The sequence below is a fragment of the Mustela nivalis genome, assembly GCF_964662115.1.
Source record: "Mustela nivalis genome assembly, chromosome: 11".
NCBI lineage: Eukaryota > Metazoa > Chordata > Mammalia > Carnivora > Mustelidae > Mustela > Mustela nivalis.
Window position 1 is genome coordinate 1,221,319 of NC_139030.1, and position 25,538 is coordinate 1,246,856.

The following is a 25,538-nucleotide window of genomic DNA, read 5'->3' on the forward strand; positions in this document are numbered from 1 at the left end:
CACTCATGTGGTGATCATCATGGCACTGATTCACTTTATAAAAAGATGCAAACTGCTCATGTACAAAAACCTCTTTGAGTCCTTTATTAACATCTGGAGATGTGCGGTACATACAATTAACAGCATCACACCAGCTACAGAAGTACAAATAACCGAGAACGTACTTCAGAACAAGAATCTCAGAGCAACTTCAGATGTTGCCTGCTCTGAACCTCCACAAAAACCCAACTCTGACACACGCGGGACAGACAATATACAATTTCACTTTGAAATGGTTCTTTTAAAAAAATGACAAGAATTAATAGTTCAAACCCTTTAGAATGTGAGATGTGGCAAGTCTCTCGGTGCCATGGCACTGCTGTAAAAGGCCAGCTCAGGCATTTGAAGGTCTAAGTAAGAACCGGCTAGGATGAGGGGAAGAGGTTTGATTTTCAGTGTAGAGAGATAACAGATGGTCCAAGTGGACACTTTCAGTCCAGGCTCAGTATAGTCCTGCAGGAATCCATCAGATAAATACAGTTTATAAACCAGAAGGCTGAAAACTGCCAGCCATTCATTCGTGTCACTGATTCTAACTGGCAGACACTGATGCATCAGGAGTCATTTATGACACAGCGAGTTTAAGAGGGATACACCTGAAAGAGAGAATGGAGTTCACTGTGTCAGAACAGCTCTGATCCGTTGGTGCCACTAGGTACTATGGGGCCCCTCTGCTTTCTTGTGTGAATTAAGGAACACTTCCTTTATTTCAATGTTCCACTTTGAAAATAACCAAAACCCTCCCCCCACCCCCACCATCATTCTTCATAAATTCTGTTTCCAAAGTCCTGATTCTTCCGAGTCTAGACTTTTTCCTTTCGCTTCAATTTTGACACCTTCTTGACAGTCCCATTCTTGTTTAGAAGCTTCAGAACACGGTCTTTATGATCTAAAACTTTAAGCATGGAGTCTCTGGCCTCACTGATCTGGTCCATCACAAGTTTACACCGCTGCATATTTCCCTGTAACAGAAGACATTGTCACCAATCAGTAAAGAGGAGATCACCAGGTTTTCAAGTAACTTTTCACCTATGGATTGAGGCCACTCTGAGGCTTCCAAACAGAAAAAAAATATTTTAATCTTTCTTGGTAATGCAGGCTAAAGTAAATAAGTTCTTCTTTTTTTAAGATTTATTAATTTTATTTATTTATTTATTTGTTTATTTATTTTTTAAAGATTTTTTTTTTTTTAAATTCACTTATTTGACAGACAGATCACAAGTAGGCAGAGAGGCAGGCAGAGAGAGAGAGGACGCAGGCTCCCCGCCGAGCAGAAAGCCAGACACAGGCCTTGATCCCAGGACCCTGAGATCACAACCCGAGCCAAAGACAGAGGCTTAACCCACTGAGCCACCCAGGCACCCTATTAATTTATTTTAAAGTGAGTGAACATGTGCTGTGAATTGGTGGGGGCAGTGGTGTTGGTGGTAGGGGGAGCAGAGGGGGAAAGAGACAGTCTTAAGCAGACTCCCTGTGGAGCACAAGCCCAACATGAGGCTCAATTCCATGACCCCTGAGATCGTGACTTGAATAGAAACAAAGAACTGGATGCTCAACCAACTGAGCCACTCAGGCATCCCAAATAGTAGGTTTTTACTAAAGATATTAATGAAAGAGGGAGGGAAATGGGAGAAGTAAGATAGTGTAGTGACAACATCACAAACTAGATGATCAGAGAGAAAGGGATATGCCAAACCTGTATCAGTTCATTTATTCGGTGTAGATCATCATCAGTTGCCGCTTTTTTCTTTGGGATAATCCCTTCCTGCAGGTTGGTGAGTCTTTCATAAACATCATGTTCTAGATTCGTCTGCAACACACAAGAGGAAGGGCATCATGGCCTCAGAGATACTTTTCCTTAATAACCTCAGGCAAATGCACCCATCTTGAATCACTTCTGTAAACTGGGATGAGAGCTGTTTGGGTGATAGAATGCTTTCTCCCAAGGACTAGGGCACTAATGTACAGCAAGGGAAATTGATCAGCAATGATTAACAATCTGTCATAATTTAGGGCCATCTTCAAGGATAACTTTTAAATACCCCCCCCCCCCAAAAAAAACCTTCCCTGAATTCACAACTGCTCTAAAAAAACAGTCTAAAGGTTTCATAGAAACATGCTTTTCTAAAGTACAAAAAGTACCCATGGCATTTTTTTTCCCCTTAAAGATAGTCATAATAGATAATGTTCTTCAGATCACAGCTACTCCAAAGATGGAAAAACTTCATGAGGTTGTTGTTTTGATTGCCTCCCCCCTTCACCTCCTTGGTGAAGGAAGAATTCCCACCCCAGGGTTATGGAAACGGACAAGTAACACCCACCAACACTGGACACATGAGATCAACAGCAGTTTACTAGTCAATATACTCACAGCCCAGGGGAGGAAGACACCACACACCACGCAGGGCCACGCAGGGGCTGCACTCAGGAACAGAGTGAACAAGCAGGGGCTGTAGGAGGCAGGCTTTGTAGTATCGAGAGGGAGAGGTGTTCCCTGGTTACCATGGGGATGTGACAGCTTATCTGAACAATATTGCAAACTGGCAGGGAACTAAAGCCCACTCATCAGGAAGAAGTGGGAGTGGAGTCTGGTCCCTGTGATAAGGAGCATGGTGGGGAGCAAGGGCTTATAGTTAGGCCATTTGAGGCTGTTTTAGATTCACAGTAACATAAAATATGGAACCTTAACTGTAGGTCTTACACCACAGTTGTTCAATATATTTTGGTTCTGGGTACCAGAATAAGATATGTTTGAACTGTATCTCTGAGATATAGTGATTATAATATTATATGTTACACATAAAAATTCTGCATGACCCTTGTTAATTGGGAATGCTTCAGAATTACTCAAAAGGAAATACTCTATGAATGCAAATGCCTCCAGCATCTGTTCCTCTCTGCAACAGTACATAACAACTACTAGAATTCTACCCACCAGCTGTAGCAATTGAGCAGCACAGAGGTGAACTTTCCAGCCTTGAGCACGACAGGATACCCCTTTCTGGTTAGCTATTTCCTGCAGCATAGCTTTCTTCTCTTCTGGAACCATTTAAAAAGAAAAGTATACTTCAATTTTTATAAAACTAAAATAATGTGGTTTCAAGTTACTGATGCATTTCATCAAGAATTTCTTTACTTAAATGTTTACATGAATAAGTTTCTTTTCTTTTTAAAGATTTTACTTATTTATTTGAGAGAGAGAGCAAGAAAGGGAGAGAGAGAGCATGAGAGGGGAGAGATCAGAGGGAGAAGCAGGATCCCCGCCTGAGCAGAGAGCCCAATGCAGGACTCAATCCTAGGACTCCAGAATCGTGACCGGAGCTGAAGCCAGTTGCTCAACCAACTGAGCCACCCAGGCGCCCCAAAGTTTCTTCTTTTGTTCACTCCCAAAGAATGCTGTAAAGACATATTGTGCTAATCTAGTGAGTTTGAAAGAGAGCAAATTAATATCCTAATCTCTTAAAGGAAGGGAAATGGTCTCTGGTGGCCTGAAGCCCTGCTCATGAGTGATGCTTGCAAGCATGTGGAGAATTGGGGATGAAATTTTAGAAGCTTTCTGGTGTTATCTGGATCATGGAGAAATGAATCAAATTTGAATAGCATTTTCACATTCGGATAGAAAAGTCCAGTAACTAGAACTATAGTAAAATAAATATGAAACATATCATTGGATGGGGAGAGGTAAAGTAGGATTGAGAGATACTTGACAAAGGTGAGTTGAGCTGTGTACATGAAGTTTTAACCACTGTTTAACCACAACTTAAAATGTATTTATAGGGGCACCTGGGTGGCTCAGTCAGTTAAGGGTTTGCCCTCGGCTCAGGTCATGATCCCAGAGTCCTGGGATGGAGCCCCATGTTGGGATCCTTACTCCTCAGGGAGCCTGCTTCTCCATCTCTCTCTGTTTAATAAATAAATCTTAAAAAAATGTATTTATACATTAATTAAAAATTTAAAATAATTAAAAGTTACTTAAAATATTTTTAAAATTTTACTTTCTTTAAAAATTTATTCTTGAAAAGACTACCTTTATATTTATGAAGCCCACAGAAGGCAGAACACCAAGACCGAGTGCTAATGTAAGTGATGAACTCTGGGTGATAATGATGTTTTTAGTGCAAATGTACCAAATGCACCACTGTGGTCGGGTGTTGACTGTGGGGGAGGCTGTCATGAGTGAGGACTCAGGATACATGGGAAATCCCTGAACCTTCTATTCAATTTTATTGTGAAACTAAAACTGCTTTAAGAAGTTTATCCGTTAAAAAAACAATCCCCTATCTAGTAGGCAAATATTAGCGTGTATATAATTTAAATAATTTTTTAAACTTTTAAGGTAACTGGAGATTCACATGCAGTTAGTTGTAGAAAAGAACACAGAGATCCTAAGTTCTCTTTAGCTGATCTCCCCCAATGGCAGCATCTTGTAAAACTACAGTATAATACCACAACCGTGATGATGATGCAGTCTGACTATTCAGATTTCGCCAGTTTCAGATGTACAAGTGTACTTCATTTTAAACATTTGAAAAAACTCTAGTTTGAACTAATTATAGATTCAGAGGAAGTTGCAAAGATGGTACAAGGATATATCTCATAAGAGACTCATACGTAGAACATATGAAAAATTCCTATAGCTCAATAATAAAAAGAAACCAATTAAAAGGGCAAAACATCTGATGATACATACATACATACATACATATATATATATACATACACATTTTTTAAAAAAGATTTTATTTATTTATTTGGCAGGCAGAGATTACAAGTAGGCAGAGAGGCAGGCAGAGAGAGAGAGAGGAGGAAGCAGGCTCCCTGCTGAGCAGAGAGCCCTGATGCGGGGCTCGATCCCAGGACCCTGGGATCATGACCTGAGCTGAAGGCAGAGGCTTTAACCCACTGAGCCACCCAGGCGCCCCCATATATATATATTTTTTAATAAGATCTTATTTACTTATTTATTTGACACAGAGACAGAGAGGCAACGGAAGAGAGAACGCAAGGGGGAGTGGGAGAAGGAGAAGCAGGCTTCCCGCAGAGTTGGGAGACCAATGTGGGGCTCAATGGACCAGGACTCTGGGATCATGACCTGAACTGAAGGCAGATGCTTAATGACTGAGCCACCCAGGCACCCGTAAACAGATATTTCTCCACAAAAGATATACAAGATATGTTCGAGTTTCTGTCTATTCCAAAAAAAGTTGCTATGAACAGCTGTGTACCGATATTTGTGGGGACACAGGTTTTGATTTTTCTGGGATAAATGCCCAGGAGTGTAACTGTTAGGTCATACGGTAAGTGTACATTCTAGTTTTTATGAAACTACCAAACTGTTTTCCAGAGCAGCTAGCTCAGCAAAGTATGAGAGACAACTGACCTGTGGTATGACAGTGCTCTGCTAACCTGCTCTCTAGGGAAACTGGTGAAAATTTTAAAAAGAACTATTTAGACCCATGGAAAGGCTCCTAAGGGAAAACAGAAAATCTACTCATGCAGTATCTATTCAAGAAAATCTGTGGTAAGAACTGTGTGTCCATGTTATCTGAACCAAGATCATTCCCTTTTTCTTCTCCCAGCTGAGTGAGATAGATCTCCACGCAGACTGCTGCAGCCCAGAACATGGGGTTCCATCTCCTCTACCTACCAGGTGGAAGGCTATCTTCCAGGAGGGGCAGGTCATCAGCATTGCCCATCCTGCTCCCTGCTCCCTGCTGCTCAGGCTAAGTCCTAGGTGAGTACAACTGAGATGCAGGGGCCTTCTTCTGTTCAGTGCCTAGTCTAGAATGGAGACTGTACCTTAGGGCAAAGTGTGCTGAGAACACTGGGCCCTGGGAGCCCTTCTCCTGCTTTGTGAAGTGGTGATTTCATCCTAGAAGAGGTGAGCCAAGAGGATCCCAGGCTGTTCATTCCTCTTCTCCTCCACTTGTTGCTCGCCTCCTAGAGTGAGGTGTTACTTGGAGAGAAAGTTGCCATCGTCTTTACCCCACCTCCAGAGGTCTAGCTCAGAGATTCTGTCTGGGGGAGAAACAGCCCACACAATAGATAGCTTCTAATCTTATCCTAAAGGAAGTGACTCCATTTGCCACAGACTATGAAGGTGAAACCTAAAGGTGCTCCCAAGAGTAGTGGAGATTGTAATGAAAGGCAACTGGGAGATTTGTATGTCAAAGGAAGACACAGCCTAGACTGTGGGCTGATTAGTTTGTAGGAGAGAACAAAGAATAAGATGACTGAGAGAAGTCCTCTTGGGGGCAGAACAAATAGCACACACTAACCTCAGGAACTACTCTGAAAGGAGCTATGATTTGACTGGAATAGTTTGCAGGGGAATGTAATTTGTGTCCCAGAGTACATTCCAGTACTATTTTCTTTCTTTCTTTATTTTTTTTAAAGATTTTATTTATTTATTTGACAGACAGAGATCACAAGTAGGCAGAGAAGCAGGCAGAGAGAGGGGAGGAAGCAGGCTCCCTGCTGAGCAGAGAGCCCAATGTGGGGCTCGATCCCAGAACCCTGGGATCATGACCTGAGCCGAAGGCAGAGGCTTTAACCCACTGAGCCACCCAGGTGCCTCAACCCAGTACTATTTTCTGGTAGAGCAAATAACACACAGTTAGTGGGGCTGATCAGCTAGGTGTGGTTAGGGAAAGAGTGGGCGAGAGCTCTACCAGTGCCCCAGTCATCCCAGGATGACTACCGGCATACCTGAAGCTATACCTCCCCGAGGAGCAACATCGAAGGCTCAACACACCTGGTGGTGGAGGTGATGTGACTTCACTAAAATAATCTAACCAGTCACTACACAAATGAACAAGCAAGTAACAATAACAAGCCTGGTGTTGGGTGAGGAGACCAGTATCCAGAGTTATCTAGAATATCTAGCTTCCAACAAAAAATTATGAGGCATGCAAAAAATAATAAAGTGTGACCCATACTTGGGAGAAAAAAGCAGGCAAAAGAAACTGCTTATAAGAGAGACCAGATGTCAAATTTACCAGAAAAAAATTTCACAGCAGCTTTTATAAATAAATTCATTGAATGGAAGGGATGTAGGAGTGACGATGGAGGGTATGATAATCCTGTCAAACTGAAGTAGAGAAATCAATAAAGAGGTAGAACTTATAAAAAGACCAAAATGGAAATTCTTGGATTAAAAAGTACAATAAATACTTAAAAAAAAATTCCCTTAGAGGAACACAATAGTAGATGGAAACTGGGACAAGAGAATTAGTCAAGCTGAAGAACACAGTAAAAGGAATGAAAAAAATAAGCAGGGCCTCAGAGAAATGAGAGACACTTTTAAAAGCCTCCACACATGGGTAATGGGAGTACCAGAGAGGGAAAGAAGAAATATTCAAAGAAAAAAAAATGGCTGAAATGTCCCCAATTTATTGTAAAACAATAACCCAAATATCAAGAAACTCCAGGATCTCCAAGTATGAGAAATGCAACGACCTCACAGAATCAACAATTGACTTTTAAGGAGAAACAAGGGATGCCAGAAGGCAGTGTGACTACAGGTCCAAGTGCTTAAAGAAATGTACACAAAATCTAGTTTCTTTGCATCCTCATCAGCATTTAGCATTATTAGTATTTTTTGTTTCAACTATTTTCATAGGTGTGTAGTAACATCTCAATTTTAATTTCTTTTTTTTTTTTAATTTATTTTTTATTTTTAGCATAACAGTATTCATTATTTTTCACCACACCCAGTGCTCCATGCAATTCGTGCCCTTTATAATACCCACCACCTAGTACCCCGACCTCCCACCCCCCACCCCTTCAAAACCCTCAGATTGTTTTTCAGAGTCCATAGTCTCTCATGGTTCACCTCCCCTTCCAATTTCCCCCAACTCCCTTCTCCTCTCTAACTCCCCATGTCCTCCATGCTATTTGTTATGCTCCACAAATAAGTGAAACCATATGATAATTGACTCTCTCTGCTTGACTTATTTCACTCAGCATAATAATCTCTCAATTTTAATTTCTTTAATGGCTAATGATGTTAAACATTTAAAAAAAAATAAATTTTATGGTTCAGGACCCAGTGAAAATACAGCAGTACATTTTACTTGTTATGCCTCCTTAGACAACTTTTGGCTTGATGGTTTCTCAGCTAGTCCTTGCTTCTAATGGCCTTGACAGTTTTGAAGACTACCGGTCAAATAATTTCGCAGGGTGCCCTTCTATTTGGATGTCTGATACTTCTCTCAAGATTAGAATGTAGTTATGAGAAGAGACACAGAGTTGGGAAAGTGCCAATGCAATCACAGAACATGGATGGGTATATATTATTTTTAAAAAAACTCCAGTATAATTAACATACAGCGCTATACACAACTTTGAGGTGTATGGTATAGTGATTCAACAACTTTGTACATCACTCAATGCTGATCACAGTAAGTGTACTCTTAATTCTGTTCATCTATTTCACCTCTGGCCCCTAACTATCTCCCCTCTGGTAATCATCAGTTTGTTCTCTATTTCTTGGTCTGTCCCCCTTTTTTCTTTGTTTTTTAAATTCCCCATGAGTGAAATCATATGGAATTTGTCATTCTCTGAATTATTTCACTTAGCATTATATACCCTCTAGATCTGTCCAGGTTGTTGCAAATGGCAAGATTTCATTCATTTTTATGGCTGAGGAATATTCCCTTTTGTATATCTATCACATCTTTTTTATCCATTCATTTCTCAATGGACACTTGGGTTGCTTCCATAGCTTGGCTATTGTAAATAATACTGCAATAAACACAGGGGTGCATGTATCTCCTCAAACCAGTGTTTTCAAATTCTTTGGGTAAATGCCCAGTAGTGGAATTACTAGATCATGTGGTAATTCCATTTTTAATTTTTTAAGGCGCCTCCATATTGTTTTTCACAACAGCTGCACCGGTTTGCATTTCTATTAAGTGTATCAGCGTTCCTTTTTCTCTACATCCTTGCCAACACTTGTTTCTTTTGTTTTTGATTTCAGCCATTCTGACAGGTGTGAGGTGGTATCTCATTGTGGTTTTGATTTGTGTTTCCCTGATGATGACTGATGCTGAGCATCGTTTCCTGTGTCTTTTGGCCATCTGGATGTCTTCTTTGGAGAAATGCCTCTTGATGTCTTCTGGCCATTTTAAATTTCGATTATTTGGGGTTTTCTGGTGTTGAGTTATGGTTTTTTTTCTTTTTTAAGATTTTATTTACTTATTTGACAGAAAGAGAGCACAAGCAGGCAGAGCAGTAGGGGGGTGGAGAAGCAGATTCCCTGCTGAGCAGAGCCCAGTGTAGGGCTTGATCCTAGGTCCCTGGGATTATGACCTGAGCTGAAGGCAGACACTTAACCAAATGAGCCACACAGGTGCCCAAGTTATAGAAGTTCTTTATGTATTTTGGATACTAACCTGTTGGTGCCCGAAAGTAAACACGCCATTAAGATGGCGGCTGGATGCGAGCCAGTAGGCGGAACTGAGGATTAAGGAAGTAGTCCAAAATGCCTCTTGTATCTATGTGGCTGCAAGTGATTGGTTGTACAACTTTGGTATATATACACATGTGCGGGCGGTGAAAGGGGAGATCCCAACAGCTACCCAGAAATAAAGCTTGCTTCGCTGAGGTCTCCTGGTCGTTCTTGCTGGCAAGAGCGACAAGTGGTGCTGAAACCCGGGAACCCTCGGAAACCGAGGAGTTCTCAGTGAATGCAATGATCCAGTAAGTGCGCACAAAATTTCAGATAAGAAAGTTCCTAAGTATAGGACGAGAAGTAAGAAAGTTCCTAAGTATAGGACGAGAAATAAAAGGGTTCCTAGGCATAGGACGAGAAATAATGGGATCAAAGTTTACTAAGATGGAGGGATTACTGACGGAAGTGCTTAAGGCTAACGGCATTCCGCTAAAAACGAAAGCAGCTCGGCAGTTCTTGAAAAAGGTTGAGGAACTATGTCCTTGGTTTGTAGAGGAAGGACTTCTTAATATTCCTCAATGGGAACATTTGGGGGAAGAACTACGTAAGTGGGACCGACAAGAGCCACTGCCGCTAGGTATGATGGCTATTTGGAAGCTAGTACGCTCCTGTTTAGACTCTAACCATAAAACAGTTAAAAATGTTATCGAGGAAGGTGTTGAGGTGATGGAGCAGGTCAGAGAAGCCTCTAAGGCAGGATCTAGCAGAGGGGGAGATAGTTCAGAGGAGAGCTCCTCTGAAGATGAGCTTGGGGAAGCCATGACACACTTAAAATTAAAAGAGGAAGTCCCTAACAAACCTTTTTTTTTTTTTTTTAAGATTTTATTTATTTATTTGTCAGAGAGAGAGCGAGAGCGAGCACAGGCAGAGTGGAAGGCAGAGTCAGAGGGAGAAGCAGGCTCCCCGCGGAGCAAGGAGCCCGATGTGGGACTCGATCCCAGGACGCTGGGATCATGACCTGAGCCGAAGGCAGCTGCTTAACCAACTGAGCCACCCAGGCGTCCCCCTAACAAATCTTTAAAGGGAAGGATATACAAAGAAGCTGGGAAAAAATATGACTCCCTAGCGCCCTCTGTCAGGTCAAGAATTCCTACCCCTGAATGTAGGCCTATAGCGCCACCTGCAGAATGGCCGCCACCATATAACACTTCATGCTCTCGAGGGGCATGCGGTTGTCCAGAATATAGAAATGCAGGATGGAGGGACATTATGGACTTTACTAAACCCTCCCCTCTTGTATACCCAGTGTTAGAAGATCAAAATCAACAGAGGTTTCATCAACCACTAGACTTCAAACTTATTCAACAGTTTAAGGAAGCAGTCACTACTTATGGGCCACAGGCTGCTTAAACACTTTCACTTTCAGAAGCAGTTGGTAGCATGAACCTTACCCCAGACGATTGGACTAACATGGCAAAAGCAACTCTGTCTGGTGGACAATACTTGATATGGAAAACTGCTTGGCAAGAGTGTAGCTCAAAAACTGCCCGGCGTAACGCCACGTCAGGGAATCCCCACTGGAATATTGACATGCTCATGGGAGGTCAATTTGTGGGACAAAACAATCAGATTGGGTACCCCCCAGGGGTGTATGTACAGATAGCAGCTGCAGCCACTAGGGCTTGGAAGACCATACAGGGTTCTGGCGATTTGCAGGGACAACTTTCCAAGGTGTTGCAGGGGCCTAACGAACCCTATGCTGACTTTGTAGATCGTCTGCTCCAAGTAGCAAGGCGCATATTTGGGGATGTGGACCAAGCAATGCCCCTTGTTAAACAATTAGCCCACGAACAAGCAAATAAATGGTGTAGAGAGGCTATCCACCCTTGGAAGTCTAAGGACCTGATTACGTATATCAAAGTGTGTCGAGACATCACTGATACAGTTGTTCAGGGCCAAGTTATGGCAGCAGCAGTAGCCCAAGGGATAAGAAGTTTCAGTGGAGGAACCTGGAGTTCTTCCAAGGCTTGTTTCCTTTGTGGAAGGGACGGTCATCTTAAGAGGGATTGTCCAGAGGGTAAAGGATCTCCTAGACCAGTCAAGCCCGCACCTGGGTTGTGCCCTCGTTGCTGTAAAGGGAATCATTGGGCTAATGAATGTAGGTCCCAGAAAGATATTCAAGGAAATCCCCTGCCACCGAATAACTGAATTCAATCCAATGACTCAAAAAACGGGAAGCAGGGCCCTGCGCTCTGGGGCCCGACACAAATTTATGGGGCGCTAACACAAATGCCCAGGACATGGTATCCTCCCTTGGAGAAAGGCGCACAACCTCTGGATCAGCAGGGCTCGATATCAGAGCAGCCGCCCGAATGGTCCTAACACAGGAGATGGGCATTCAAGCATTAGCCTCCAATCTAAGAGGGGGCCCCCCTCATGGTACTGTAGGTTTATTACTTGGCCGAAGCTCCACTTATCTCAAAGGTCTGATAGTTCACCCTGGGGTAATAGATTCAGATTATGAGGGAGAGATCAAGATACTGGTGTCTTCCCCAAGGGGAGTTACTGCAATTAGCCCATGAGATTGGATAGCTAAACTTCTCATACTCCCTAGCCATCATGAAGCCCTTCCCATAAAGGAAAAGAAAGAGGTACGGGAGGTTTGGGGTCTACGGGAGTTTACCTAACATGCCTGACCCTGGATATGACTGATAGGCCCATAATTACCCTCAAGGTGCAAGGAAGAAAATTTTTAGGGTTACTGGATACAGGCGCCGATAAGAGCATCATCAGCCAACAAGAGCGGCCTCCGAGATGGCCCCTAACAACAAGGAAAACAAACACTCAGGGGTTTAGGAATCGCTCAAAGTCCTGATCAAAGCGCAGCTACCCTTGAATGGGAGGATGACGAAGGCCACAGGGGAACTTTTCAGCCCTATGTCTGCAATATTCCTATTTCCCTCTGGGGACGAGACGTTTTGGAACAGATGAACGTCCGCCTGACAACTGAAACTATATACAGCCCCCAATCAATAGCTATGATGCAGAAAATGGGATACACACGAGGAAAAGGGTTAGGGAAACAGGAGCAAGGTAAAATAGACACCATCCCTTTCACCTCAGAATATAAGGGGCAAGGCCTGGGTTTTCGGTAAGGGCCACTGAGGCAATGAAAATAACGTGGAAGACAGATACGCCCTGCTGGGTGCCTCAGTAGCCCCTTACTAACGAAAAACTATCGGCTGCTAAAGCCCTGGTACAGGGACAGTTAGAGGCGGGCCATATGAAACCTTCTACCTCACCTTGGAATACACCTATCTTTGTTATTAAAAAGAAATCTGGTAAATGGAGACTTTTACATGATCTTAGAGAAATTAATAAGCAAATGCAGAACATGGGACCAATACAGCTGGGATTACCCATGATAACCGCCTTACCGAGAAACTGGCCATCAATAGTGGTTGACATAAAAGATTGCTTTTTCTCTATCCCTCTGCATCCTGAGGATACAATTAAATTTGCCTTTACCCTACCTTGTATTAATCATGCAAAGCCTGACCAAAGATATGAGTGGACTGTCCTCCCTCAGGGCATGGCTATATTATAGCCCCACTATGTGTCAATTATATGTTTCTAAAGCCATACAGCCTATTAGAGAGACTTACCCTGATTTAATGTGTTACCATTACATGGATGACATATTGTTGTGGGGATCTGACTCTACTACAGTTTCGGAAGCCTTAGTAATGTTACAAAAAGAGCTAAATTCATGGGGGTTAATTATAGCCCCCGAAAAGATACAGGCTTCCAACATCAAAGACTATTTAGGCATGAAACTATACAATACCATGGTAAAAGCTTCAAAAGCCTCCATTAGAACTGACAAATTACAAACACTCAATGATTTCCAAAAGTTATTGGGGGACATAAATTGGATCTGACCCTAACTGAAAATAACTACAGGAGAATTACAACCATTGTTTGATATTCTGAAGGGTGATGCCCGTCTAGACTCTCCTAGGAGCCTTACTCTGGAGGCGAAACAGGCTTTGAAAATCGTGGAGGACAGACTTGCCTTGACTTCAGCAGATAGATGTGATCCTAGCCAGATAGTCCAAGCCATCGTGATTCCATCCCCTTCTTCACCTACTGGAGTGCTATGGCAAGGTGGGCCCTTACAATGGCTGTACCTCCCAAACACTCTTCCTCGGATAATCACAACATATCCAGTTGCAGTAGCCATGCTAGCTAACAAATTGATCACTGGTTGTATTTCTACTCTTGGAATCATACCTGACAATTGCATCGTGCCATATACTAAGGAACAGATTTGCCTACTCTGTGCTACCTTAGATGATTGGGCGATACTGACCACCTCTTACTCAACAGAATTTGATAATCATTATCCTTCACACCCACTTATAGAATTCACAAAGGGTGTTGAATTCATACTACTGAAAATTAGTAGATCGACACCAATAAAAGAAGCCTCTACTGTCTTTACAGATGGAAGTAAAGAGGGCACAGGAGCTTATATCATAAATGGAATCGTAAACCCAGTCATAGTTCCTGCCAGGTTGGCTCAACAAGTAGAGCTACTAGTAGTGCTCCTAGTGCTCCAAAGATTTTCAGACACTCCCCTAAATATTATTTCTGATAGTCAACACATGGTAGATGCAACAAAAAATATTGAAACAGCCATCGTCTCCTTAAGGGATTCACCTATTCCATGAATCTTAAGGCAACTACAAGAGGTTGTGCAACTGCGCACTGCACCATTTTTTATAGATCACATCAGAGCCCATATGAGCCTACCGGGACCATTATCCGAGGGCAATGCTCTAGCAGACCACAATAGTCGTTTCCAACTTATTTGCCCTACCTTAGAACAGGTGAAGCTGTTCCATAGCAAATGGCACGTGAGTTCTAATACCTTAAGATATAGATTCCATATCACCAAAGAACAGGCAAGAGATATAGTAAGGACCTGTGGGTATTGTGCCACATTACTCCCTCAGCCTTCCTTGGGGGTAAATCCCAAAGGCCTTCAAGCTAATCACCTGTGGCAAATGGATGTCACACATGTACCTGAATTTGGGCAACAAAAGTACGTACATATATCAGTGGACACTTATTCGGGTATCATAATGGCTACTCCCCTCACGGGGGAGAATTCAAAACAAGTCATCACACACTGCCTACAATGCTTTGCAGATTGGGGTATCCCAAAACAAATAAAGACAGACAATGGACCTGCATACACATCAAAATATATCCATCAATTCCTGAGTCAATTTGGTATAGTCCATACTACAGGTATACCCTACAATCCACAAGGTCAAGGAATAATTGAACGCGCCAATGGCACCTTCAAACAATGCTTACAAAAAATAAGAAAAGGGGAAATAGAGGATGACTACAAGTCACCCCGTGATCTTACATCTCTCACCCTTTACATTTTAAATTTTTTGTCCTTGGACCATAATGGTACATCTGCAGCGGACAGGCATGCGGTGGTTACCGAACGCACTCTAGCCCAGGCAAGTGGAAGGATATACTCACGGACCAATGGAGAGGCCCTGACCCGGTCCTAAAATGTCACCGAGGTTCTGTTTGTCTTTTTCCACAGGATGCCCAAGTGCCTATCTGGGTCCCGGAACGACTGATTAGAAGAATTGATCAACATGGCCCGCCCCGTCCTGATGCTCGGCTTGATAGCCATCCTGGCGACACAAGCATCCCTTCAACAGATGCACCAATGGGCAATAGTGAAAGCCTGGCCATTCCCCATGCCACTGACAAATGAGTCCGCCATCCTCCCTTCTGTATACCTACTTTCATTCCCATGCCCGTTTCTGTAAATCCTAATGATTTGCCTGTATTGCTCTCAAGACATAAAAGAGACTTTGGGATCACTGCACCCATTATTGTGGCTGTAGCGGCCTCCGCAGCTGCAGCAACTGCAGCGGCTGTAGCTCTCACCACGTCTGTACAGACTGCCTCCACTCTTAATAACCTAACTACCGGAGTTGCAGAAGCCCTCGCCACACAAGAACTAATTAATGGCCACCTTCAAGCCGGTATTATGATCGTCAATCAGCGAGTAGGTCTAATCCAGGAACAAGTGGACATTCTCCAGAAACTATTGAGGACCGGATGCATCCAATCACTTTCTGGACTTTGCATAACCTCCGTGGCCTATAATGACCTTTCTATTGCCGCTAATCTGTCGAAAGAGTTAAGCAGACACCTAAATGGGACATGGTCCAATCAATATTATAAGTTGACAAGATTGTTAAGACAACAAATATTCACTATTAATGCAACTAAGATTGACATAGCTCCATTACGGGATTGGGTATCTGTTGTAAACCAATCACTCTCGTTTGCTAAAGAGTGGGCCGGTATGGGTGCACTATTAATTGGACTACTCCTGACCTTGATCCTTATGTTCCCTGTTTTGCATCATTACGTAAACAACAACGTAGACAACAGTTGGCGCTAGTACAAGTTTGCATGGCACTGGAAGCTGGTACATTTCCCCAAATCTGGCTGGCAGCGCTGTATCGGTAGTCAATGACGGGTAAGATTGGCTGCATGCACATAGCAACCTAAGCCAGGAGTTCTCCAACCAGGGGGAATTATCCGATGACGGGTAAGCATGTTCATGGCAGCTGACAACCTAAGACAGGCACGATCTCCTGCCTTGCATGCCTAATATAAAAGAAAAGGGGGAGATGTCGGGGCCCGAAAGTAAACACGCCATTAAGATGGCGGCTGGATGAGAGCCAGTAGGCGGAACTGAGGATTAAGGAAGTAGTCCAAAATGCCTCTTGTATCTATGTGGCTGCAAGTGATTGGTTGTACAACTTTGGTATATATACACATGTGCGGGCGGTGAAAGGGGAGATCCCAACAGCTACCCAGAAATAAAGCTTGCTTCGCTGAGGTCTCCTGGTCGTTCTTACTGGCGAGAGTGACACTAACCCTTTATCAGACAGGTCATTTGCAAATTATCTTCTACCAATCAGTAGGCTGTCTTAGTTTTGTTGATTGTTTCCTTTGCTGTGCATTAGTTTTTTTTAATCGATGAAGTCAGAATAGTTTATTTTTGCTTTTGTTTCCCTTGCCTTTGGAGACCTATTTAGAAAAACGTTGCTATCCCTGATGTCAGAGAAATTACAGTCTATTCTCTGGGATTTTTATGGTTTCAGGTCTCACACTTAGGTCCTTAATCCATTTTGAGTTTACTTTTGTGTATGGTGTAAGAAGGTGGTCCAGTTCATCCTTTTGCCTGTTGCTGTCCAGTTTTCCCCAATACCATTTGTTGAAAGGACTTTTTCCCATTGCATATTCTTGCCTCCTTTTGTCAAAGATTAATTGGCCATATGATTGTGAGTTTATGTCTAGGTTCTCTAGTCTGTTCCACTAACCTCTGTGTCTGTTTTTATGCCAGTACAATACTGATTTGATTACTACAGTTTTGCACTGTATCTTAGAATTTGGAATTGTAACACCTCTAGTTTTGTTTTTCTTCTTCAGGATTCCATTGGCTATTAAGGGTCATTTGTGGTTCCATACACATTTTAGGATTATTTATTCTAGTTCTATGAAAAATGCCATTGACATTTTGATAGGGACTGTATGAAATCTGTAGATTGCCCTGGGCAGTAATGACATTTTAACAGTATTTGTTCTTCCAATCCATAAGCATGTATCTTTCCATTTGTGACATACTCAATTTCTTTCATCAATGTTCTATAGTTTTCAGAGTAGGTCTTTCATTTCCTTGGTTAAGTTTATTCCTAGGCATCTTATTATTTCTGGGGTACTTGTAAAGGGGACCATTTTCTTAATTTCTCCTTCTGCTATTTGACAGTATATAGAAACACAACAGATTCTGTATATTGATTTTGTATCCTGTAACCTCAATGAATTCATTTACGAGTTCTAGTAGTTCTTTGGTGGACTCTTTCAGGTTTCCTATATATAGTATTGTATCATTTATAAATAGTAAAACTTTTCCTTCTTCCTTCCCAATTTGGATGCATTTTATTTCTTTTTCATGTTTGACTGCTGTGGCTAGAGCTTCCAGTACTATGTTGAATAAAAGTGGTGAAAGTGGACATCCTTGTCTTGTTTCTGATCTTTGCTGAAAAGCTGTTTTTTACAACTGAGTATGATGTTAGCTGTGGATTTTTGAGATACGGCCTTAAATATGCTGAGATATGTTTCCTGCAAGCCTATTTTTTTAAGTCACGAATGGATGTTGTTCTTTGTCAAATGCTTTTTCTGCACCTACTGAAATGATCATATGGCTTTTTTCCTTTCTCTTGTTGATGCGATGTACCATGCTGATTAATCAATCAACATATGAGTAATGATCCACCCTTGTATCCCAGGAATAAATCCCATTTAATTGTGGCAAATGATTTTTTAAACATATTGTTAGATTCAGTGCTAATATTTTGTCAAGGAGTTTTGCCTTAATGTTCATCAGAGATACTGGCCTGTAATTCTCTTTTTTTGTGATGTCTCTATCTGGTTTCAGTATCAGGGTAATGCTGGTCTCAGAATGAACTTGGAAGCTTTCCTTCCTCTTCAGTTTTTTGGAATAGTTTGAAAAGAATGGGTATTAACTCTTTAAATGTTTGGCAGAATTCACCTGTGGAGCTGTCTGCTCCTGGACTTATTTGATGGAAGTTTTCTGATTACTGATTCAATTTCACTGCTGGTAATTGGACTGTTCAAATTTTCTATTTTTTTCCTAATTCAGTATTGAAAAGTTATAGGTTTCTAGGAATTTATCCATTTTGTCCAGATCAAACAATTTATTGGCATATTTTTCACAATATTCTCTTATATTCCTTTGTACTTCTGTAGTGTCAGTTGTTCTCCCGTTTCATTTGTTTGAATCTTTTCTTCTTCTTTTGATAAGTCTAGCTAAAGGTTTATTAATTTTGTTGATGTCTTCAAAGAACAAATTCCTGGTTTTATAGATCTGTTCTATTGTTTTTAAAGTTTCTATCTCATTATTTCTGCTCTAATCTTTATTTCCTTCCTTGTACTAGTTTGGGGTTTGTTCTTCTTTTCCTAGCTCCTTCAGATTTAAGGTTAGGTTGTTTACTTGAGATTTTTCTTGCTTCTTGAGGTTGGCTGATATTGTTATAGGCTTCCCAAAGATTTAGATCACTGTGTTTTCATTTTCATTTGTCTCCATACATCTTTTTTAAAATTTTTTATTTTTTCCATACAATTTTTTATTTCCTCTTTCATTTCTTGGTTGACCCATTCTTTGTTTAGTAGCATGTTATTTAATGTCCATATATTTCTGTTTTCTCCAGATTTTTTCTTGTGGTTGATATCTAGCCACAGTGCTATGGTTAGAAAAGATGCATGGCATGACTCTGATTTTTTAAAATTTGTTGAGACTTGCTTTGTGACCTGACATGTGATATATTCTGGAGAATGTTCCATGTGCGCTTGAAAAGAATGTGTATTCTACTATTTTGGGATGGAATGTTCTGAATATATCCATTAGATACATCTGGTCCACTGTGTCATTCAAAGCCACTGTTTTCTTGGTTGACTTTCTGTTTGGATGATTTATCATTGATATAAGTGGGGTGTTAAAGTCCCCTATTATTATTGTATTACTATTGACTATTTTTTTTAAAAAAGATTTTATTTATTTACTTAGAGAGAGAGAGAGAGAGGGAGAGAGAGAGAGAGAGAGACAGCGAGCATGACAGGGGAAAGGGTCAGAGGGAGAAGCATACTCCCCAACGAGTAGGGAGCCCGATGTTGTATTTGATCCTGGGACTCCAGGATCACGACCTAAGCTGAAGGCAGTCGCCCAACCAACTGACCCACCCAGGCTCCCAACTATTTCTTTTACGTTTGTTATTAGCTGCTTTATGTATTTGCATGCTCCCATGTAGGGTGCATAAGTATTAACAATTGTTTTATCTTCTTGTTGGATTGCTTCCTTTATGATTAGTGTCCTTCTTTGTCTCTTCTTACAGTTTTTTTTCTTCTTACAGTTTTAAAGTCTATTTTGTCTGATATAAGTATTTTTACTATTTTGGTTTTCTTTTCACTTCCACTTCCATGATAAATGCCTTTCCATCCCTTTGCCTTCCATCTACATGTGTCTTCAGGTCTAAAACGAGTCTCCTATAGGGAGCATACAGATAGGTCTTGTTTTTTCTATCTATTCTGTTATCCTATGTCTTTTGGTTGGAAAGTTTTAGTCCATTTACATTACTGATAGGTATCCATCTGCCATTTTGTTACCTTTTCCTCTCAGAGAGCAAAAGCATGCACATGAGGGTGGGGGGAGAAAAGGGGCAGAGAAAGAGGGAGAATCTCACAAAGGCTCCACACTAATGCTTGATCTCACAATGCTGAGATCATGAACCGAGTCAAAATCAAGAGTCTGATGCTCAATCGACTGAGCCACCCACGTACCCCTTGTTACTCGACTTATGGTTGATTTTGTGTTTTTTTCTGTTCCTTTCTTCCTTGCTCTTTTCTCTCACAGTTCAGTGGTTTTCTTTAGTAATATGCTTCGACTGCTTTCTCTTTATATCTATTACCAGTTCTTGATTTGTAGTTATTATCAAATTTATATATATAACATCTTACACATATAGCAGTGTATATTGATAGTCACTTAAGTTTGAATAGGACGGTATACTATTAACACGACTTGTCACTATTCATATTGACCTTGAGCACTTGGCTGAGGTGGTGAGATTCAGGCATATCCATTATAAAGTTACTCTTTCACCCACCAAATTAAACTTTGTTAAGAAAGTCTCTATGTGCAGACCACATTTAAGGACTAGAAATTTCTATTCCCTTGAACAACTGTGCATGCCATCTAAGTTACCCTCTTTGGTGAAATGTCTCTTCATGTCTTTGTCCATTTTCTAATTGGATTATTATTTATATTTACTATTAAGTGTTGAAAGTTCCTAATACGTATTTTCTAGATATAAGCCCTTTATGAGATATGTGGTTTGATAATATTTTCTCCCAGTCTATAGTTTATCTTTTCATCTTCCTAACAGGGTCTTTCAGAGATAAAAAGTTTTTTATTAAGTCCAATGTATTTTCCTTTCCTTTTGTGGACAGTCTTTTAGTCCACATGTCTAGAACTGTTCACCATGCCCTAGGTCCTGAAGACTTTATCCTAGGTTTTCTTCTGAAGTTTAATAGTTTTACATTTCATATTTAGATCCATTACCCATTTTCAGTTAACTTCTCTATAAAGTGTGAGGATTAAGTTAGGGTCTTTGGCTTTTTAAAAACTTTATGGATGTCTAGCACCATTTGCTGAAAATAGGACTCTCCTTCCTCCACTGAATTTTTTTTCATTGGGCCAAAAATCAGTTGAGCATATTTGTGTGGGTCTATTTCTGCATTTTCCATTCCATTCCAGTCACCTATATGTATATCCCTCTGCAAATACCAGCCCATTTAAACTACTGTAGATAAACTAAGTGTTAATATCAGAAAATACTATTTCCTGTTTTTCAACATTATTTTAGCTATTCTACTTTCTATACCTTTCATAAAAGGTTTAGAATAAGATTTACTATGGCTATAAAAACCTTTCTGTGAGTCTGATAGAGCTGTATGAACTCTATTGATCAATCTAGGGAAAACTTACATCTTTATGTTGAGTTTCAAATCCATGAACATTGCATGGCTCTTCATTTATTCAGATCTCTTTCATCAGCATTTTGTAGTTTATAGCAAACATATCCTGTAATGTTTTGCTAGATTTACACCTAAATAGGTCATTTTTTGGAGGATCAACTGCAAGTGCTATTATGTTTTCAGTATCACTTTGCACAAATTCATTCCAAGTATCTAAAATTATAATTGATTTTTGTGTGCTAACATTGTATCCTGTGATCTTGCTGAACTCATTTACTAGTTCCAGTTGTTTTTTTTTTTTTTGGTGGAATCCTTCAGATTTTTTACATAGACAGTGATGTCATTTGCAAATAGAGGCAGTTTTTTATTTATTTCCACCCAACCCATACAGTCTTTAGTCTCTTTCTTGACTTACATGGTGTTTAAAACTTCCAGTACTAATGCTGAGTAAGAGCAGTGAGAGAGAGACCAGACAACAGCCTGGTCTTTTGGCTAGAGTAGAAAGCATTTGGTCTTTCATTGTTAAGTATATTTGTTACTTGTAGGTTGTTGAAGACTTTATCAAGTTAAGGAAGTCTTCCTTCTCTGTTTTGGAGAGATTATGAATAAGTGTTGAATTCTGTCGAATAGTTTTTCTGCATGAGTTGATATCATTATGTTTTTCTTCTTTAGTTTTTGCTAGGGGTTGAACTGTGTCCCCTCAAAAGACATGCTGAAGTTCTAACCCTTGTACCTATAAAGGTGACCTTCTTTGGGAATAGGGCCTTTGCAGACGTAATCGAGTCAAGAAGTAGTCATGCTGAATTAGAGAGGGCCCAAAAAGAATGACGGATGTCTTTGTAAGAGGTAGAGAAGGAGATGAGACACAGGAAAGAATGCTATGTGATGATGGAGGTAGAAACTGGAATGATATAGTTACAAGCCAAATAATACTAACGACTGCTGGCAAGTAGCAGAAGCTAAAATGAAGCAAGGAAGGATTCTCTTCTATGGCCCTCAGAGAGAGCACGATTCTGCAAACACCAATTTTGGACATCTAGCCTCTAGAACTCCAAGAGTATAAATTTGTAATTTTAGACCACTGAGTTTGTGGTACTGTTACAGCAGCCCTAGGAAATTAATACAGTTTGTTAATAATGGTGAGTCACTGATTTTCAAATGGTGACCCAGCCTTGCATAGCTGACACAAACCCCACTCAATCAAGGTATAAACGGCTATTTATGTTGCTGTTTTAATTTGCTAACATTTTGTTAAAAATTTTGGATCTGTATTAATGAAGAATACTGATAATTAGTTTTCTATATTTGTACTCTCCTTGTCTGATTTTTGTGTCCGGAAAACACTGGCTTCGTAAAATCAATATGTAAATGCTTCCTCCTATATTTTAGAAGAGATTATAGAGAACTGATGTTGATTCCTCTTTAAAAATTTAGTTCAATTTCCCAGTTAAAAGTATCTGAAAATAGAGATTTGTTTGGAAGCTTCAAAACTATGGGTTCAATTTATTCATTGGTTATGGGACTAACCAGATTGTCTATTTGCTTCTGGTTAAGTTTTGGCAATTTGTGTTTTCAAGGAATTTTTCTTTCTTTTTTTTTTTTTTTTTTTAAGATTTATTTATTTGACAGAGAGAGATCACAAGCAGGCAGAGAGGCAGGCAGAGAGAGAGGAGGAAGCAGGCTCCCTGCTGAGCAGAGAGCCTGATGCGGGGCTCCATCCCAGGACTCTGAGATCATGACCTGAACCGAAGGCAGTGGTTTAACCCACTGAGCTACCCAGGCGCCACCTCAAGGAATTTTTCTGTTCTCTTTCTCTTACTGGTTTATAGTTTGATTCCATTCTGGTCAATGAAGATACCCTGTATGATTTCAATTCTTTTAAATTTACTGAAGCTTATTTTATGATCCAGGATATGGTTTTTCTATGTTTTGTAGGTACCTGACATAGTATGTATTCTGCTCCTATTGGGAGTGTTCTATAAAGGTCTGTTAGATGTGGTAGTATGTAGTCCTTGCTGATTTTTGGCCAAGTAGATTTACGAGTTGCTGAGAGCAGGGTGTTGAAGTTCTAACTACCACTGCTCATTTGCCTATTTCTCCTTTTGCTGTCCTATTCTTGTTTCATATAATCTGAAGCTCTAAATTTTTGTTGTCTGTACATTTTTTTTATTAGTATGTAATGGTCCTTCTTTGTCTCTAGTAATTTTCTCTCCTCTGAAGTCTACCTGATTTGACATTTGACATTGGTTTATTGCTTCATATATGTATCATTTCCATCCTGTTACTGTCAATCTACTTATGTCACTGAATCTGAAGTGAGTTTCTAAAAGAACGAATGGAGCTGGATCTTTTTTGTTGATCCACTCTGCCAAATGGTGTTTTAACTGGTATGTTCAGGCTATTTAGGGTATGTACTGATATGTAAGGCTGAGTCTGCCATATTATTATTTGCTGTTTATTTCCTGCACTTTTTGTTCTTCCTTTTCTCTTTTCTTTCCTTCCCATGAACATTATCTGACCGATTTTCACTATTCCATCTTGATATACTTATATGAACATGACTTTAAAGCTTGGGCAAAGCAGATCAATAAAGTTTAATAGTCAAGAGACTATTTGTATCAATACTTTCAGCTGTCACACTACCTTTCCTGAGACAGTTTTTGGAGAATGAGTCCCAGAAAGTGGTAACAACTTTTCAGAAAGGCTTAAATGTTACCAGGCAATACTTTAAAACACTCTCCTGCTATGATAAGAAATTCTTGTAATGTGAAGCCTATGTCCTTCTTCCATCAAAGCACAACACTCCTTGACCTTTGGAAATCTAGCTTATTTTCAGAGGTCAAGGTACCTCACGAGGAAGAACTACTGCAATTGCACCCATCTTGGTACTTGCATTCAGAGAGTAAATTGTTAGAACCCTCACCCCTGCTCACAGACATGAAACAATACCATCTAACTCTGACTCATCTTGGGGCTTCAAGGAAACTCTCAGAGCAATTTCCAAGTAGAATTCATGTGAGGGAGTGGGGAATGTGACCAATTCTCTGAAAACTTACACTTCTCTGTGCAATGATTATATCTGAGATTAATGATCCTTAAAGCCTATCAGTAGAAATACTTGTAGATATTTGCAAAGTACTGTCAGTTATTTTTACTATATGTATTACTATACATATAGTATGTATATACTATACATATATTCTATATGTATTAGTATATGTAATTCTCAAGCAAAACAACAACAAAATCATTTACTGAGCGCTTGCCCTGGACTGTTTCAAGAGCTTCACATATGTTAAACCAAAGGTCTTTTGGAAAATAAACTTCCTAGGGCAGACATCCTTGGGATTAATGTGGACTATGTCGAAAGAATAATAATCTAATACAGCTCTTGTGCAACCAACCTGGGGCTAAAGAGGTTATCCTGTCACTTGGGTTTTTTGGAAACTAGAAAATTATAATTCTAGCTTCCTATTCTACTGTGATTACATTATAGTCAAGTGAGAAACCAATTTCATGCAACTAACCTTTAACCCGGACATCACTGTAGCGCTGAAAGTGGTGGTAAGCAGCCTTCCAGGGGTTCCGATAGTGACGGAGCAAAGTAATGGGAGGTCTTGGACGCACTGGGACATACCTCACACCTTCTTCATCTATTCAGAAGAAAAGGAAAGGAAGATACTAAATAACTTATTATATATTGTCAAGGATTCTCAAGGTATAACTCCAAGAAATGATCCCTAAATGAAACCTGATTATATAAACAGCCTCTGGGATGGACTCCTGACTTAAGTGGTAAAGCTTCACATGACAATAGCTAGCCCAAGTGACCATTACCAATATATTCCTTGGGTGGAGACTTGCGTTTCTCTGCCTTCACCAAAAGACTCTTGGCAGTGGACTTCTCATCATCAGTGCTGTTCGTCTCCATCATATCCCCTTCTTCTGTTGAAATCACGTGCTGTTGCTTCCGAGGCTTTTTCCTTGGGGAGGCACCAGGTGGTAGGTCACTTGTAGGCATGGACAGGTTGTTAGCCAGCAATGCAAGAGATGGAGACACAGTGCTGGTGGCCAGGGGAGGAACTGCTGTCATAGAAAAAAGAGCACATGCATGTATGAGAACCCCAAAATAATGGAAAACTTCACTTGATTTCCAACCAGTGAGAATGGTTAGGAAGACAGAAAAGAGGACTATCACTTACTGAGTCTTCCGACATGCCAGGAACTGTGCTAAGCACTTTACTTATGGCAGAGGGTGTCGACTGTTTTCCAAGATAGCACAACTTCACCATCCATAGAACGAGTACCTTCACACTTATAGATGGACACACCATCATTCAGCTGAAACACTATTTAATTGCCTCCTTTATAGACAGGTGTGGCCATATGAAAATATAAGTGTGTTGTAGCATTTTTAATAAGTTCCTTAAAAGAAGGT

The 25,538-nt window shown here is 40.5% G+C and overlaps 1 protein-coding gene and 1 long non-coding RNA gene across 13 annotated transcripts in view; one reads left to right on the forward strand and one right to left on the reverse strand.

Annotated features, from left to right (window-relative positions):
- Positions 1–16,381, forward strand: part of LOC309844125 — a 71,514-nt gene extending 55,133 nt beyond the window's left edge. The window contains exons 3-4 of one of the 2 annotated variants that reach the window (XR_014300505.1): positions 5,619–5,773; positions 15,063–16,381. This is a non-coding gene — a long non-coding RNA (uncharacterized lncRNA). Of the gene's footprint in view, positions 1–5,618; positions 5,774–9,600; positions 9,742–15,062 lie in introns of those variants that run through there. The other variant, XR_014300506.1, reaches the window with a different exon arrangement.
- Positions 62–25,538, reverse strand: part of SAP130 (Sin3A associated protein 130) — a 92,247-nt gene continuing 66,770 nt past the window's right edge. For 6 of the 11 annotated variants that reach the window (XM_082690335.1, XM_082690336.1, XM_082690340.1 and 3 more), the window contains 5 exons: positions 24,938–25,186; positions 24,628–24,753; positions 2,975–3,078; positions 1,736–1,849; positions 62–1,001 (listed from right to left, as the gene is read on the reverse strand). In XM_082690335.1, the coding sequence (XP_082546461.1) occupies positions 843–1,001; positions 1,736–1,849; positions 2,975–3,078; positions 24,628–24,753; positions 24,938–25,186 (752 nt within the window). In that variant the 3' untranslated portion in view covers positions 62–842. The remainder of the gene's footprint in view (positions 1,002–1,735; positions 1,850–2,974; positions 3,079–24,627; positions 24,754–24,937; positions 25,187–25,538) is intronic. The other 5 variants (XM_082690338.1, XM_082690337.1, XM_082690332.1 and 2 more) reach the window with 1 other exon arrangement.